General features: G+C 43.0%; 1 protein-coding gene across 6 annotated transcripts; it reads right to left on the reverse strand.

The window, feature by feature from the left end:
- Positions 1–4,520: 4,520 nt before the first annotated feature.
- On the reverse strand, positions 4,521–17,868 carry LOC121554719 (myotubularin-related protein 1-like). 6 transcript variants are annotated; one of them, XM_041868420.2, is made up of 19 exons: positions 17,395–17,868; positions 16,442–16,544; positions 16,335–16,361; positions 15,718–15,741; positions 14,945–15,010; positions 14,445–14,520; positions 14,067–14,161; positions 13,651–13,758; positions 13,320–13,418; positions 13,008–13,091; positions 9,055–9,204; positions 8,273–8,461; positions 7,927–8,112; positions 7,634–7,792; positions 6,706–6,753; positions 6,443–6,535; positions 5,931–6,044; positions 5,586–5,762; positions 4,521–5,504 (listed from the first exon to the last, which is right to left on the reverse strand). In XM_041868420.2, exons 1-19 carry the CDS (start codon positions 17,526–17,528, stop codon positions 5,331–5,333), a joined length of 2,106 nt encoding a protein of 701 aa, XP_041724354.1. In that variant the 5' UTR covers positions 17,529–17,868; the 3' UTR covers positions 4,521–5,330. The 6 variants fall into 6 exon arrangements, with proteins under 6 accessions (XP_041724354.1, XP_041724355.1, XP_041724358.1 ...); XM_041868421.2 differs by lacking the exon at positions 16,335–16,361 and having other exon boundaries at positions 17,395–17,867; XM_041868424.2 differs by lacking the exon at positions 14,945–15,010 and having other exon boundaries at positions 17,395–17,867.
- Positions 17,869–18,232: the final 364 nt, after the last annotated feature.

Below are 18,232 nucleotides of genomic sequence, written 5' to 3' on the forward strand. Positions count from 1 at the left end.
TAACTCCAGAGCTGCTGCTGCTTAAATGTTCATGATATGATAATGATGTTCATGATATGATTTGTGTTTGTTTTTAAGAAACAGAAGAGAACAAAGGCTCTGTTCCAATAGCCACACTAGCGTACTACTTAGGGAACAAACCTGTGTAATGGGTGTACATTGTAAGTAGTATGCTAGTATGAATATCAGTGTAGCCTTTTAAGTCTACTTGTGTGGAAAACGGGAATGTGATTAAGATACTAACTAGTCTTTATACGTTGTATATCTGTTTTGTCTTATTGAGATAATGCCAGTGCTAGAGAAAGTGAAGTAAATGTGAAATCGAAGCCTAGTTGAACTTAACGTCTTGATATTGAAGTAACGTAGCGGTTGCGTTCCAGTCTACATTGCAGGCGTTGCATTGCATCAACCAATGGTTGCGTGCCATGTCAGCGAGTGCGTAGTCGGGCATCAGATTGCTATATCAATCCGTGTTTAGCAGATATGGAACAGAATAAACAGATCTGGCATGCGTCTGCAATGTAGTCAGCATGGAACGCGCTCAGTGGTTCTATAGAGACTGGATATTTGTTTTGTAAGGCCATACATAGACTTCTGAAGTTCTTCAGATTGAGCTATTTGCTATATGAAATCATAGTTAGTTAATCTTAGGTCATTTGGGTAGTGTTTATACTAGGTGTTGCTTGTTGTTAGGAAAGGTTGGGGTCAATTACATTTCAATTCACTTTAGTTAATTCAAGAAGCGAATTCAAATTCCATGTCAAGAATTAAGAAAATCCTTCATAAAAAAATGGCGCATTTCAATTCATGAATTTGAATTTAAAATCACTCCTTTGAATTGATTGATTTGAAATGGAATTGGCCCCAACCCTGATTAGGAGACTAGTGGGTGGAAAGTGAAGCTTGTAAATTGCGGCGTGAGCATATTTCTGTGTTTTTACTATTTAATTGTTGTATGAGCGTATTCCTTGATATTACGGTGTATCCCAACGATCTACACACTCGTTCCTAAGTGTGTTTTTTATTCCAATGTTTTGCGTCTCTGCTCCCCCACTCTTTCTAAAGTAACGTTGTGTACTAGAGTGGCTTTTGTCTTAACTACTTAGCTCAACTTATCTAAATATTGTTTTAGATATAGCTTCCAAGTGACTTTTAGGGTGTGATTTGGGATGCACTCCCACTGGAACCTGCACCCTGTTCTGTTCGGCTCCCTTGTTGCCTTGGAAACGTAGCTCTAGAACCACTCCTTCTGTTCCAGCACTCTCCTTACCTGCGATTACTCTCCGCCTGTAACAACTGCACCAGGATCAGTTGTATTATCTTACTTATAATGGATAAGGTAAATATTTAGGTTGGAGGAACTGTTGTTAACCCTTTGATAAATATGGACAGAATATTCCATCCTTTGTCAATCGTTCTTATTCATTCTAATCGTTGACATCAAAGGACCGTAGTATTCCGGAATAGAACACTGAGAACAATAGAACTGTCCAAAAATTCCAATCTACAAAGGGTTAACTGTGAGTAACTGGAGAACCGTAGTTAACTCTCCTCACCGGTCATCCAGATGCAGGTGTGCATTGCTAACCTCTCCTATGGCACTGCTGTCATACTGATGGTGCTTCTCTCTATGCCTTATAACCTGCTCGCTCGTGCTGGGTCCCGCAATACTAAACACACAGAACTAGAACCAATAGAATGGAATGTTCAATGAATAGAATGAATAGAATTCAGATTCTATTAGTGCTTTTCTCAGTGTTCTACACATGAAACAATGGTGTGGGAACTACCAACCAAATTGCAGTGGTTTGAGGGCCTGTGTCCATTCTATAAATTATATTTCTATGACTAAGAAACATCTCCCGTGACAGCTGTGTTTACACACTAAAAAACCTGAATGTTAAACGGATGTTTACCGAATGTACTCTTTCTCTAAATCAGTTGCGATAGCTCGTAGCAAAAATGTTCATAAAAACCACCAAAGATGTACCATTGATGGATTTGAAGATTGGACGATATTGGATCTTGGTGTTGTGCTTTGGGTTGAATGTTTCACTCATTCACTGGTACTAAACAGAGTAGACGAAGACACCCCTTTAAAAATAAAAAGTAAAAAAATAAAGATAGCAGGTCAGGTAGTTTTGTGCTCCAACAAAAATGATGAAAACACATAAGTGAAGACCTTCGATTCCGGACAAATTGAATGCTTACAAGTGTCTTCCTACATGCTAGTAACAGCACATAATCACATAAAAATCACAAAATAAAAATTACATAAAAATTCCTCACAAATATTCACTTTTTTTAAACACGGATTCATACTGTTAGAGCTAAGAATCCCCCACCCCCTATCCTTACAGACAAAGCTCGGTAGAAATGAGACAATTTGAAGAGCACAGAGTTGTGAGTGAGACTTGTGTGGTACTACGGTATACTATGGCGTACTATGGTTTGGAATGGTATTAAGGTGCCTCTTGGATGCAGTATGGGATGATTTGCCTGATTTGAAAATTAGAAGTGTTTAGAAGATGTAAAGATTGGTTTACAGTAGTATAAAAGTCTGAACTAGGAGCTGCTTCATGCCCAGTAGTAGCGGTCCTAAGGCTTTGAGGTTGACCTTTGTTTATATGGTTTACGGTAACAGGGCACTAAGGTTAGACATATCAGCAGTTGGATCTCCTTAAATCTTGGGTGCTCCTCTACTACACATGACGGTAACGGGCTATAACAGAACTGTACAGAAATAAAATGCATGTTTTTGGATACTTAGCTGTAGTCTTTGGAAGTTTTCCTCATTGGGTTATCATTGGGATGGCAGTCTGTATCATCTGCTCTTTTGCCAACTCCTTATGGCTTGAAAATGACAGCAATGGAGTTGGCAATAACAGATTTGGGACTGGAGTGTAGTTTGACCAGGAGTAGTGGTTGGTGAATGTGAGGCTATTTATACACTGCCAGTAACGTCTAGGATGAGAAAAATAAGGATTGGACTGTTATGTCATAAGAGAAACCAGGAAGGAAGTATTCATAAGAGACGATAACAGTTCCAATACAGTTCTATTCACAGCTGGCTATGTTCAAAAGTAGTTCACTAGTATCTAGGGAATATGGTGTTATTTCAGACACTTCAATTTGGTTTTGTGTGCAGATGTACTTCTTGAAGATACTTGGAATACACTGACATCAATGTCTCATCCTTCTTAATCCCATTCTAGAGTGAAGTCATCCAGTCGTTGCACTAGCGGTCACTCCAACCCAACTGACCAGTTAGAACACAGGGCTCTAATGACATCAATGTAAACTATGTATTCCGACTGTATTCACTTCAGATATGTACTAACAATATGGATTCTGCATGCACTGAATCCATGCCTGATTCACTAGTGCCTGTCAATTGAACTACACACATACCTATGCGTGCAAACACAGTCAACGAAGGGCCATAGATAATTCCTATTGAAGCTTTCTATACATCTATGTTTCACTGCATTGCCAGTGAGCGAGACAGCATTGTGGAACGACGACATTCATACGATCAATCAATGAAACCCAATAAAATTAGAAAAGAAACCCCAAGACTGTTTTTCTTTTTTGTATCAGTGCAATGTATGACGTTTTTATTTTGCGATGAGCCGTGAAAATCATATTTAGCTAAATTGGTTTAGATTCATTTTGATCGCCCACAGAAGTACCAATGCATAGTGCTTGAATATCTTAGACGACAGACACATGGTAAATGCTTAGTGTTAAGAGTAAATAAACATCACATTTACCACAGACTCATTCAACAAAGGTGCAGCAGTGTTGAACATTTAAGCATGACATAGGAAACAGTTACACCGTTAACCACCATAATACAGCAGAAAACATACATAAAGGTCAAAGGTTAGTTAGGCTTAACCAATCAGTGAAAGGCATGTCAAACATTAGGCTAATCTTATTCAACCTTCCTTAATTAACCTTAGGGCTACTCAACAACAAGAGTCTTTGTATTCATGTTAGGTCATTGCGTAGGTATAGGGTCAACCAATGCAAAAACATACATACCTCTTTCCACTTACACATATGGGTATTTGATTCTATTGCCATTCAAATGATGAGCATTAAATCATATTTATCTTTTTTCCATAGGTGATAAAAGGATGGTCAGTATTGCAGCTTATTGGCTTAAAGTCCACGAGGGCCCTATGAGTTGAGAGAACATCGCCATTGACTACCATTACCATCTTGTTAGGCCTTAGAGTAAAAACAACAGTAGAAATTGTCAACCTAATACAAAAGCACTACTGGGTAAAAGGTTAAAACACAAAACAAAGGATTTGGCATCAGCAGAGTAGAAGAAAATCGCAGAAAAGTCACATTGGGGTTTACACAGGCAGCCTAATTCTAAATATATTCTACTAATTCATCAGATCAGCTCTTTTGTCAATAACTGAGCAAAATATCAGAATTGGGCTGCCTGTGTAAACGCAGCCTATATGACCAATAACAGTGTGGATAAGTAAAAAATACACATTGAATAGAAAGGCAAAGATTATTATTATTTTTTTAAAGAAACTGCACAGACTTTCAATGGAACGTGTTGATAGGAACACATGATACACAAAGGTAAACCTCCAGTCAGGGCACATTAAAAGGGACGGACAGGAAGAGGGGACACATTATATTACAAGGTACCAGTTATTGCACAGCTGGATCAGGTTAAGTAGTAGTAGTGAGAGAGTGAGACAGCTTATTTAGGTTGTGTCCCAAATGTCACCTTACTCCCTACATAGTGTACAACTTTTGATCAGGGTAAATAGGGTACCATTTGGGACGCGTCCTTAATGATCAAGTTGATAACATGCTTACTCGAATGTGTTAGTTTAAAAAAAGTGCACTTGATATTTCATATTTCTACACATCGTCTATGAATTAAATTCAACATATTTATAATATTGGAAACTGTTGTCAATGGCAAGGTGTTTAATACTTTTGGTAGGTAGAAATATGTTAGTTCAATCTATTCATATTTACATATTCTATGTTAGACAAAATACGCACAAAATTCTATGGTGCTTTCTTTCTCTCAATACTTTTTCAACAATTTCATTACCCCATTTATTTTCTCTTATTTAAATACAAAAAAATTATGAAACTTTGACAACTGTGTACCTATTTTCTCAAGTAAAACTCTTCCTCGTTCTTTATGATAAAAACACTTGATGTGAAAAACTGATTCAGGAATACGAAGACGAACAAACAAGTGATTACATGTCTGTGTCCAGTTCTGTGTTGGGTACTGCATTCAGGTGTGTGTGTGTATCAGACGGTGGTGTGTGTGTACTGTATTAGACAATGGTGTGTAGGGGCGTGCCCCCGCTGTGTGAGGGTGATGACGTGTGTTCTGATGAAGAAGAGAGAGAGCCGCGTGATGAAGATGCTTCTCTCTCCAACTCCTCTACCTTCCTCTGTAACTCTGCTCTCAGGAACAACAACTCCTTCAGGTTCTGGTGCACCGGCATCTGATGGGGAGAGATGAATAGTTAGAAAGTTTCCTTCCTTCAACAAAACACACTACCACCCCCTCCACAACCCACCCCTACCTGTGGCCTCATACGGGGGTTCCATCGTACGTAGTAGCCGGTCCACAGCTCCAGGTGTCTGATGCTAGCTAGAGGGTACAAGACGTGGTGCTCATAGTCCACATAGAACGGGTTGGTGAAGTCCTCTGGTTGACTGTTGATATAGGACCATAGAGAGACTGTCTTAGTCTGGACTTCCTGTTGAGAAGAAGAACAACAACAACAACAAGAAGAGAGAGAAAGACAGGCACGAGTTAATCAACATTCCCCACAAAGCTTTACAGTAAGAGACCAGATGAGAACTTTAACTCATTGTGACTAGGTGACCCAGCCTCCCACCCCCGTCAGTAAAGAAATGGTCCGTACCTTGGCCACTCTCTCCTGTTCGCTGTTGTAGAGGAACGTACCAAACAGACAACTATAGAGGTGATCCAGAATGGTTATCAGGAACAACTCATTAAACTCAAACGCTGCAGGGAACTAGGAACAAATAAAGACACAGTGTAACTACACAATTACATGTGTGTGTGTCAGGGAAATCTCAACAAATGTGTGTGTGTGTCAGGGAAATCTCAACAGATGTGTGTGTGTGTCAGGGAAATCTCAACAGATGTGTGTGTGTGTCAGGGAAATCTCAACAGATGTGTGTGTGTGTCAGGGAAATCTCAACAGATGTGTGTGTGTGTCAGGGAAATCTCAACAGATGTGTGTGTGTGTGTGTGTCAGGGAAATCTCAACAGATGTGTGTGTGTGTCAGGGAAATCTCAACAGATGTGTGTGTGTGTGTGTGTGTGTGTGTGTGCGTGTGTGCGTGCGTGCGTGCGTGTGTGCGTGCGTGCGTGCGTGTGTGTGTGTGCGTGTAGCAGGTTGGCACTCACCTGTCTATTTATCTGCCAGACACAGTCTATAAACTGGATAAAGAGAGGCGATCTCTCTGAGTTGGCATGGTTATCATCCCCATGACCCACACGCTGAAAAACACAGGTTATTATACACAGGAACACACGCACACAAAGAGCCACAAAAAACACAGGAAACCATATAAACACACAGGTTATTATACACAGGAACACACGCACACAAAGAGCCACCTGTATAAAAAACAACAACACAGGAAACCATATAAACACACAATCCTCACCGCGGCAAACTTGTGTCCGAAGCTGATCCACTCCTTCTCCAGCAGCACCTGAGGAGACACAGCTCTCGTACTTTACAGAACCCGATGACAGAGACCAACCCTCCCTTCCCCCCAAGGCCGGTTTATACTTTGTCTAACGACATGTCTGTAGACAATTAGGATGCGACAAGTGTTGCTGGTCAAAACAACATGTAATTTAATGTCTGTAGATCGTTGCTGCGACTGTCGCAGACATATAAAAAAAGTTCAACTTTAACCCTGTCGCAGCGTCAGTTGTCATGGTTACCAGCAACAAAGCATTGCAAGGCAAGTTATAATGATCTTGTGATTTTTCTTCCTGTAATAATGAATAAATAATAATAATAATAATAATAATAATAATTGGTCATTTAGCAGACGCTCTTATCCAGAGCGACTTACAGGAGCAATTAGGGTTAAGTGCCTTGCTCAAGGGCACATCGACAGATTTTTCACCTAGTCGGCTCGGGGATTAGAACCAGCGACCTTTCGGTTACTGGCACAACGCTCTTAACCACTAAGCTACCTGCCGCTCTCAATAAAAAGTAGCTCAAGTTAAGACGTTGACAGCTAGGCTCTGGTCATTATTAGCTAGCTAAGAAACTAACCAAAACATTGTTTAGAAAGTTGCTTTTGGTTGCCTGGCTTGCTAGATTAAAATTGAATTTAGTTAGTAAAACAGTTTATTTGTGTTAAAATACAGCAGGTATGCTATTTGGACCACCAGGCTGTTGATGACGTTTGTGTGTTTAGACTTTTCATAATGACAAGGACAATGTTGATGTCGGACGACAATAGAATGTTCAAGCTGTCACTGCGACATCGGTCTACATACAGCCTTTACCCCTTCTCTTCCTCCATCCATCCCTCCATCAATCCATCCATCCATCCATCCATCCATCCTACCCACCTGGAATCCCCTCAGGGTGCGGTAGTGGCTGTCCAGCATCAGCATGGCCAGAGAGGTGAGCTGAGCCGTCCGGTCCCACCCATCACTACAGTGGACCATCACAGAGGTCTTCCCAGACTCCAGCCTGTCAGCTATACGCACCGCACCCGCCAGGAGCAGCTAGGGGGAGATTTAGTGACAGTGAGACAGATCTATGGTAGGGTAGACCACCTCCTTGTGTATACGTGTGTGTGTGCGCAAAATAGAGAGACAAACACAGAGACAGAGAGACACAGAGATAGAGTCCTCCTTACCCGTATATACTCTAGCCAGTGTGTCTGGTCGACTGCAGAGTGCCAGTGAGCCTCATCTATAGTAGGGTACACCACTTCTTTTAGTTTTCTCAGTGACTCTCTCATCACGTGGATGTTGGGGATCTCAAGGAAGTTGAGTTCTACATTTGGATAGAAACTCTCACTCTCATAACCACCATCCTTAGCCTGGGAGAGAGGGAGGGAGAGGGTGAGGGATGGCCGCAAGGAGGGAGGGGTGGAAGGGAAATAAGTAGAGCGTGAAAAAGGAGACGGTGAAAGCAGTTTACCATCAATTTGCGGTCACCTTAAAACACAGCGATGTAGCTACTTGATGTGACAACTATACCTTATTGTTGTCTGCCACGCTGCTCTGCCGGGCGTCGAAGATGGTGAGTTTGTGAGACTGAGCGTTGGCATCCATGATGGTCTGGAGGTATCGCTCGTCCTCCTTACAGCGCCGGTCAGAGGGGCCGACTAAAGGCTGACTGCTACGGACTATAGTGGCCTGGCTCTCCGGGTGGATCCATGATAACACCTAGAGCAGAGAGAGAGAGAGGCAGAGAGAGAGAGAGAGGGTGGGGTGAGTTAGCTTACCACTACAGACTATAGTGGTCTGGCTCTCCGGGTGGATCCATGATAACACCTAGAACAGAGAGAGAGAGAGAGAGAGAGGCAGAGAGAGAGAGAGAGAGAGAGAGGGTGGGGTGAGTTAGCTTACCACTACAGACTATAGTGGCCTGGCTCTCCGGGTGGATCCATGATAACACCTAGAGCAGAGAGAGAGGGTGGGGTGAGTTAGCTTACCACTACAGACTATAGTGGTCTGGCTCTCTCCGGGTGTCTATTCCTTTGAAACTTGTAAGTCTAATGTTCACTATTCATTTTTTGTTTATTATCTAGTTCACTTGCTTTGGCAATGTAAACATATGTTTCCCATGCCAATAAAGCCCATTGAATTGAATAGAGCGAGCGAGGTTAGTTAGCTAGCTTACTACTACGGACTATAGTGGCCTGGCTCTCCAGGTGGATCTAGCGGGGGTTTAAGTACCATCCTCACTGATTTAGCCTGGTAACTTTGGAGGTAACTTCCCCTGTAATTTTCCCAGAGAGAGAGAGAGAGATACGTACCGGTATACGGTGCCTAGCCCTAAAGGACACCACCCGTTTGAGGTCGTCGTCCTTGATGCTGCTGGGGATGACGACCAGGGCAGGGTAGGTGTCACACACCTCATAACTACTGTTCATCTTACTGATGGTCCAACTCTCGTTGGGGAGACCCTGGAGAGAGGAGGAATACAAGCACTGCTAAATGTAGTGAAGAACAGTTCATTTTTTCAGTTCATATAAGTTAGTCTTACATGAAACACTTCAAAGACTTCAAGAATCAATGCACATTAACCTCAAAAGGATTGTGGGAGAGAGGATGAATCAGAGTAAGGCTTTCTACACACCTGCTGAACTACCCCAGTATACAGAACTAGAGGGAGATGAGGGAGTAGGAGTGATAAACTATCTAGACACTTGCAAATCTTGCACATTTCACGGATATAAACCTTTTGGTCTTGAGTGAAACTACAACTTTGCCTTATCTAAGTGAACATGTCTATTATCTAACATTCAGTACATACAGTTGAAGTCAGAAGTTTACATACACCTTAGCCAAATACATTTAAACTCTGTTTTTCACAATTCCTGACATTTAATCCTAGTAAAAATTCCCTGTTTTAGGTCAGTTAGGATCACCACTTTATTTTAAGAATGTGAAATGTCTGAATAATAGTAGAGAGAATGATTTATTTCAGCTTTTATTTCTGTCATCACATTCCCAGTGGGTCAGAAGTTCACATACACTCAATTAGTATTTGGTAGCATTGCCTTTAAATTGTTTAACTTGGGTCAAACGTTTTGGGTAGTTTCCCACAATAAGTTGGGTGAATTTTGGCCCATTCCTCCTGACAGAGCTGGTGTAACTGAGTCAGGTTTGTAGGCCTCCTAGCTCGCACACGCTTTTTCAGTTCTGCCCACAAAATGTTCTATAGGATTGAGGTCAGGGCTTTGTGATGGCCACTCCAATACCTTGACTTTGTTGTCCTTAAGCCATTTTGCCACAACTTTGGAAGTATGCTTGGGGTCATTGTCCATTTTAAGACCCATTTACGACCAAGCTTTAACTTCCTGACTGATGTCTTGAGATGTTGCTTCAATATAACCACACAATTTCCCTTCCTCATGATGCCATCTATTTTGTGACATGCACAAGTCCTTCCTGCAGAAAAGCACCCCCACAGCATGATGCTGCCACCCCCGTGCTTCACGGTTGGGATGGTGTTCTTTGGCTTGCAAGTTTCCCCCTTTTTCCTCCAAACATAACGATGGTCATTATGGCCAAACAGTTCTATTTTTGTTTCATCAGACCAGAGGATATTTCTCAAAAAAGTACGATCTTTGTCCCCATGTGCAGTTGCAAACCGTAGTCTGGCTTTTTTATGGCGGATTTGGAGCAGTGGCTTCTTCCTTGCTGAGCGGCCTTTCAGGTTATGTCGATATAGGACTTGTTTTACTGTGGATATAGATACAGTGGGGAGAACTTTTTTTTTTTTTGCAGGTTTTCCTACTTACAAAGCATGTAGAGGTCTGTCATTTTTATCATAGGTACACTTCAACTGTGAGAGACAGAATCTAAAACAAAAATCCAGAAAATCACATTGTATGACTTTTAAGTAATTCATTTGCATTCTATTGCATGACATAAGTATTTGATACATCAGAAAAGCAGAACTTAATATTTGGTACAGAGACCTTTGTTTGCAATTACAGAGATCATACGTTTCCTGTAGATCTTGACCAGGTTTGCACACACTGCAGCAGGGATTTTGGCCCACTCCTCCATACAGACCTTCTCCAGATCCTTCAGGTTTAGGGGCTGTCGCTGGGCAATACGGACTTTCAGCTCCCTCCAAAGATTTTCTATTGGGTTCAGGTCTGGAGACTGGCTAGGCCACTCCAGGACCTTGAGATGCTTCTTACGGAGCCACTCCTTAGTTGCCCTGGCTGTGTGTTTCGGGTTGTTGTCATGCTGGTAGACTCAGCCACGACCCATCTTCAATGCTCTTACTGAGGGAAGGAGGTTGTTGGCCAAGATCTCACGATACATGGCCCCATCCATCTTCCCCTCAATACGGTGCAGTCGTCCTGTCCCCTTTGCAGAAAAGCATCCCCAAAGAATGATGTTTCCACCTCCATGCTTCACGGTTGGGATGGTGTTCTTGGGGTTGTACTCATCCTTCTTCTTCCTCCAAACACGGCGAGTGGAGTTTAGACCAAAAAGCTCTATTTTTGTCTCATCAGACCACATGACCTTCTCCCATTCCTCCTCTGGATCATCCAGATGGTCATTGGCAAACTTCAGAAGGGCCTGTACATGCGCTGGCTTGAGCAGGGGGACCTTGTGTGCGCTGCAGGATTTTAATCCATGACGGTGTAGTGTGTTACTAATGGTTTTCTTTGAGACTGTGGTCCCAGCTCTCTACAGGTCATTGACCAGGTCCTGCCGTGTAGTTCTGGGCTGATCCCTCACCTTCCTCATGATCATTGATGCCCCATGAGGTGAGATCTTGCATGGAGCCCCAGACCGAGGGTGATTGACCGTCATCTTGAACTTCTTCAATTTTCTAATAATTGCGCCAACAGTTGTTGCCTTCTCACCAAGCTGCTTGCCTATTGTCCTGTAGCCTATCCCAGCCTTGTGCAGGTCTACAATTTTATCCCCGATGTCCTTACACAGCTCTCTGGTCTTGGCCATTGTGGAGAGGTTGGAGTCTGTTTGATTGAGTGTGTGGACAGGTGTCTTTTATACAGGTACCGAGTTCAAACAGGTGCAGTTAATACAGGTAATGAGTGGAGAACAGGAGGGCTTCTTAAAGAAAAACTAACAGGTCTGTGAGAGCCGGAATTCTTACTGGTTGGTAGGTGATCAAATACTTATGTCATGCAATAAAATGCAAATTAATTACAGCCCCGAAACCTGAAGGATCTGGAGAAGGTCTGTATGGAGGAGTGGGCCAAAATCCCTGCTGCAGTGTGTGCAAACCTGGTCAAGACCTACAGGAAACGTATGTTCTCTGTAATTGCAAACAAAGGTTTCTGTACCAAATATTAAGTTCTGCTTTTCTGATGTATCAAATACTTATGTCATGCAATAGAATGCAAATGAATTACTTAAAAGTCATACAATGTGATTTTCTGGATTTTTGTTTTAGATTCCGTCTCTCACAGTTGAAGTGTACCTATGATAAAAATTACAGACCTCTACATGCTTTGTAAGTAGGAAAACCTGCAAATATCGGCAGTGTATCAAATACTTGTTCTCCCCACTGTACTTTTGTACCCGTTTCCTCCAGCATCTTCACAAGGTCCTTTGCTGTTGTTCTGGGATTGATTTGCACTTTTCGCACCAAAGTACGCTCATCTCTAAGAGACAGAACAAGTCTCCTTCCCGAGCGGTATGACGGATGCGTGGTCCCATGGTGTTTACACTTGCATACTATTGTTTGTACAGATGAACGTGGTACCTTCAGGCGTTTGGAAATTGCTCCCAAGGATGAACCAGACCATTTATTTTTCTGAGGTCTTGGCTGATTTCTTTTGATTTTCCCATGATGTCAAGCAAAGTGTTTGAAAAGAGTTTGAAGGTAATCCTTGAAATACATCCACAGGTACACCTCCAATTGACTCAAATGATGTCAATTAGCCTATCAGAAGCTTCTAAAGCCATGACATAATTTTCTGGAATTTTCCAAGCTGTTTAAAGGCACAGTTAACTTAGTGTATGTAAACTTCTGACCCACTGGAATTGTGATACAGTGAATTATAAGTTAAATTATCTGTCTGTAAACAATTGTTGGAAAAATTACTTGTGTCATGCACAAAGTAGATGTCCTAACCGACTTGCCAAAACTATAGTTTGTTAACAATACATTTGTGGAGTGGTTGAAAACGAGTTTAATGACTCCAACCTAAGTGTATGTAAACTTCCGACTTCAACTGTATTTACAATCCAAAGTTCTCATTTCCGTGGTTACCTGTCTCTTGTACTCAGCAATGGGGTCATACACCTTCCACCCATCCACAGGAAACTCCTCCTTATACAGGAAGGCAAACAGGGGCTGCAATGGGATAGGCCAGGGAGAGTGAGTGACAGGTCTCTCAACCAATCAACAAGCAAGGATTCTAAGACCCCACTCCATGTTATGATCCTCCCTCTTGAGTGATAGTTTTCCGAACAAACCAACATGCAAGGATTCTATATACATTCTAATTAAGAGCCTGCCCCATTTTGAGTGACACATCCCTGCACCTATTAGGCTGCTAGGAGAGTGATTGACATGTCTCACCAGGTCATTTGATAGGGGGAAGGTGTGTTTGGCTAGAACCTCCACTATCTCTGGTTGGCTGGCATCCTCCTTATAGGCAAACCTGGGACTACGCATGTCCTGATGGAGAGAGAGAGGGAGAGAGGTTTTATTACAAATTGATAACTGACAGGACAATTTGCACAATCCATAATATCCTTACATAAAACGTTATGTATACTGATGCTATACATTATGTATTTGAGTAGCAAGTGCAATGTAACTCTTTCACCCTATCTCCATACTCCTAGTGTTCTCTCCATGACTCTGAACACTGATGGTCTCTAGGGTTAGGGTGCCTGTGTTGACCTACCTTACAGACTATCTCCATGCCCCGTGTGTTCTCTCCATGACTCTGAACACTGATGGTCTCTAGACGGCTGATGGCTCCCAGGTTCACATCCATGATAAACGGAGTATCCTGGGAATCAGACAGAAATGGGAGGGGAATGGGATGGGGATTAGACGGAAATGGGATGGGGATTAGACGGAAATGGGACAGGAATGGTACGGGAATCAGACGGGAATAGGATGGGGAACTTTACATATAAAAATAAATAAAAAGTTGGGTAAACAAACAAGGGTCAAGCTTGAGATGTGTGTCTCTGTGTGTGTGTGTGTGTGTGTGTGTCTCTGTGTGTGTGTGTGTGTCTCTCTCTCTGTGTGTGTGTGTGTGTGTGTGTCTCTGTGTTTGTGTCTGTGTGTGTCTGTGTGTGTCTGTGCTCTTACCCTCTCCAGACTGATAAAGTATAGTTTATAGTTGGTGCTGGTGAGGGTTCCGGTCACCAAGCCCGTGAAGGGACAGATGTACATCACATCCTTGGCTGAGGGGACAAACAAACCAATAAAGAAACAACAGTGTTGAAACAGTGTTTAGTGGGAGAACAGGAAACAGTGTGATGTTGCTCTTCAAGTGAAACAAATTAGGAATGCAAGTCTAAAACATGTCAACAACTACAGCTGCTGTCGTACTAGGCTAAAGAAAAGAGAGAGAGGAAAACAGAAAAGGAGAGAAAACTGGAAAATAAGTCAAATGGAGACAAAGATCTGGACAGAGAGAGGGGGGGATGGATTCGAGAGCGAGAGCGAGACAGTAGTACTACTAACCCACAGCCTTGATGGTCTCTCCCGGTACCAGCGGAACCTCATCCATCTGGACCTGCTTGCTTCCGTCTCTTGGAGCCTAGAACATAGAACAATAGAACCACAATAAGGAACAGTCAGAACCATCTCAGAGATCTAGAACTCTTTAAACAGAACCTCTGGTCCTAAGCAGAACCATTTCTCACTGTCACTACACAGAGCTGCAAGCCGAAGCGCGGGGGAGGCACTGGGAGAGTGAAAAAAAGTGAAAGAGGGATCAGAGAGATAGGGAAAAGAAAGGGGGAGATTGACAGAGGTATAGACAAGGGAGAAGGGGCAGCATGAAAGAAGGAACAGACATAAGGCCCTATGTGGCTCAAGCGTGAATCGTGGGTTTGATTCCCGCTTGGGCCACCCACACGTAAAATGTCTGCACAGTCATGTAAGTCGCTTTGGATAAAATCTTATACTAAATGGCATATATTATAAGGGGCAGGAGAGAGGGATGGAAGAGAGAGACTTGCCAAAGCATTGGGGGGAAGCTCAGAGTCACTGTTGCCCTGGTAAATATGTCCCCCTTCCATAGAGTCCTTAACCAGGGAGAGGCATGGTAACCATGGAAGCAGAGAGGACAATAGGAAGAGTTAACTTGCAACTTTAACAGAATTATCTTGAGTGTGAAGGAGGAGAGAGAACTAGAGAGAATTAGAGAGAGAACTAGAGAGAACGTGAGAGAGAACGTGAGAGAGAACTAGAGAGAGAACGTGAGAGAGAACTAGAGAGAGAACGTGAGAGAGAACGTGAGAGAGAACTAGAGAGAAAGAGAGCGAGAATGCAGGAGAGGCAGAAGAGTTTGATAAAAAGCTAATGTCTCCTCTACAGAGACAGGAGATGAGGCGTGTGTGGGTGGCTGAGCTTTGTAGGGAAATTCAAAGTTAGAATCAGTAGAGTTCTAACAGGAAGTGAAGGGAGCAAAGCTACACAACATTGTAGACAGGACACAGTAACACCTTGAAGTCTGTAGACCGCAGTATCTGTAGCCTTGAAAGTAATAGATACACAGACAAAGTCAAAACAGCATGGCAGCTCCTACAAACTACTACACAGCCCATATAGAATTAGCTGAAAACTTCAGACATCCATAGAAAGAGTAGTAGGTCATCATGAAGAAAAAACGTTTTTCTACATAGCTCTGTACTCCACACACTCCTTGACAGGTTGTCAAGTAGTAAGATAGTCGATGAATATTAAAATGGGTTTTTGGCAGGTGGAAGCAGCAACAGTCTTTAAATCTTACCCTCAGAACAGGCCTCTTGGACACCTGTGGGTTACAGACAACAACCACACACACACACACACACACAGATAAGAGATAAGCCTAGTGGACGCTAACATCACCAGTAGGTAAAGCTGCAACAGGCGGCGAGAGAAGCATTGACACACTGAATACAAAAGCTATAAACCTCTAAACCTCAGACTGTAATACAATGCTTTAGACCAGGGTTTCCCAAACGTGGTTGGGAAACCCTGGTTAGAATGGACTGGAATGACTGGCATGACTGAGTCAGTTGATGTAGAAGGAGAAAGAGGACTGGCATGACTGAGTCAGTTGATGTAGAATAAGGAGGACTGGCATGACTGAGTCAGTTGCTGTAGAAGAAGGAGGACTGGCATGACTGAGTCAGTTGAAGTAGAAGAAGAAGAATGACTGGCATGACTGAGTCAGTTGATGTAGAAGAAGAAGGAGGACTGGCATGACTGAGTCAGTTGATGTAGAAGAAGGAGGACTGGCATGACTGAGTCAGTTGATGTAGAAGAAGAGAGCAAAAGACTACCCAAATCCCTCTCTACGCAGGTACATGATGTGTGTAAGCAAACACAGACACTGCTGCTGCTATGGTTAATTAACCTTACCCTTGGGAGATCTGTCCTCCTCCAAACCTGTCAGTCAGAAAACACAACTGTGTGATGAGTGTGTCTAAACCTGTTATTGTGTGTGCGCGCACGCATATGTGTCCCACCTTGCAGTCTCCGGATGCAGTGTCTGGGGGTACAGATGATATCTGGCTGGAGATGGTGGCTGCGATCAGCTGCTTACACCACTCTACATGAGAACCTGTAGGACTGGAGGAGGGATGGGAGGAGGAGGATGGGGGGGGGACATTGACAGAGACATGGGGGATATACAGAAAGTGAGGAGGAGGAAGAGAGAGAGAGCCATGAGGGGGAGGGGAAGAGACAGAGTTCAAAGGAGAGAGGGAACACAGATATGAAAACAGCGAAACAGACAGAGGAAGGGGGCCAGAGGGTTCAAGGGAGAGACAGAGGTTTACTATCAGCTGTAAATCATTAGGCTATTGGAGAGATACCATAGACATAGGCTAGACAGTCAGACACAGTAGTAGGTTGCGTCACAATAAATAAGCCTGTCTGCAACATTCTGGGCTAAAATAGGTCGCGGTTAGGCTGATTCCTGCTGGGCAAAGACACTGCTTTATAACTGAGGCGTGTTCACTTGGCACAGATCCCTACGCGCCCATCTGGCGCGCTCATTGCTGAAAGCCGAAATACACATGAGACACAGTAGGCTACTACAGATTAATGTAATGCTTTGTTTCACGGGACAATAATCGAATGCATGTTGCAGAACAATGTAACGCTTTGAAAATGAAAACGTTAAACTGTCGCTTTCTCAAAATTACACTAACAACAAGATATGTCATACAAGTCCCTAAATGCATGCAGGCAGGAAAGAGCAAGTCGATTTTCTACAACGATTTCCACGACACCGCCCAACAGCAAATGCACAAATAGCATAACATTGTAACAACATATGCCAAGCAATTGTCTAGCCTGCAGCCTACGAAAGAGATATTCGCTCTTCTATGCGCGACACTGCCCAGTGTAAATTATCCTAACACTGTAGCTAGTAACATTGTAACAGTTGTGTACCGATAACGAAATAACATATCACCTGTCCAATGTCTCCAAGCTATCCTGTTTCGATCCAGAGGTGGCAAGCGTCCGAGGCTTGTTGTTTCGATTCGCTACTCCCGGCTGCGCAGTGCTATCTCCACCGGCAACTCCTCCAAAAAACTGCTTGTCCATTTTCCCTCTCCACTCAACCCCGTTTCCTTCCCGTTAGATGATGGATCAAATCTGCTTCCTTTCCGATTGCCAACAGATCTGGGTCGCCGGCGACGTGTTTAAGAATGTGTTAGCTTCCCTTAGCTATTAGCTCACAGCACGAGACAGAATACGGCTGTTCGCTAGCTGCCAGGTCTGATTGTGTTAACTGATAAAGAAGGCTTGTGTGTTTATTTACTACTAGGACGCAGAAGTCGAGCGCTTGAACATACCCTCCCCACGCGAACCACTAAGATTACCCAAAATGCATTTGAGCTAGAGGCTCACATCCTCAACCAGTTTCAGCATCAAAAACCATTAGATTGAGGATGTATGAACTGTTGTAGGCCTACTTCCCATAAAATAGGTATGGTTATTACATTGTTAGTGCGCCTGCAAATGTAGGTCACAAGAGGTACATGTAACTGCCAAAATAAAGGAAACACTTGAGTAAATGAGGGATACAACGTATATTGAAAGCAGGTGGTTCCACACAGATGTGGTTCCTGAGTTAATTAAGCAATTAACATCCCATCATGCTTAGGGTCGTGCATAAAAATGCCCAGTTGCCAATTGTTTTGGCTACCATGGCTAGAAGAAGAGATCTCAGTGACTTTGAAAGAGGGGTCTCAAAGGAGCATAGGGGGTTTAAAGTGTGTGTCGGTCTCAGGCACCAGATCTCAACC

This window comes from Coregonus clupeaformis, chromosome 39 (assembly GCF_020615455.1).
Source record: "Coregonus clupeaformis isolate EN_2021a chromosome 39, ASM2061545v1, whole genome shotgun sequence".
Taxonomy (NCBI): Eukaryota; Metazoa; Chordata; class Actinopteri; order Salmoniformes; family Salmonidae; genus Coregonus; species Coregonus clupeaformis.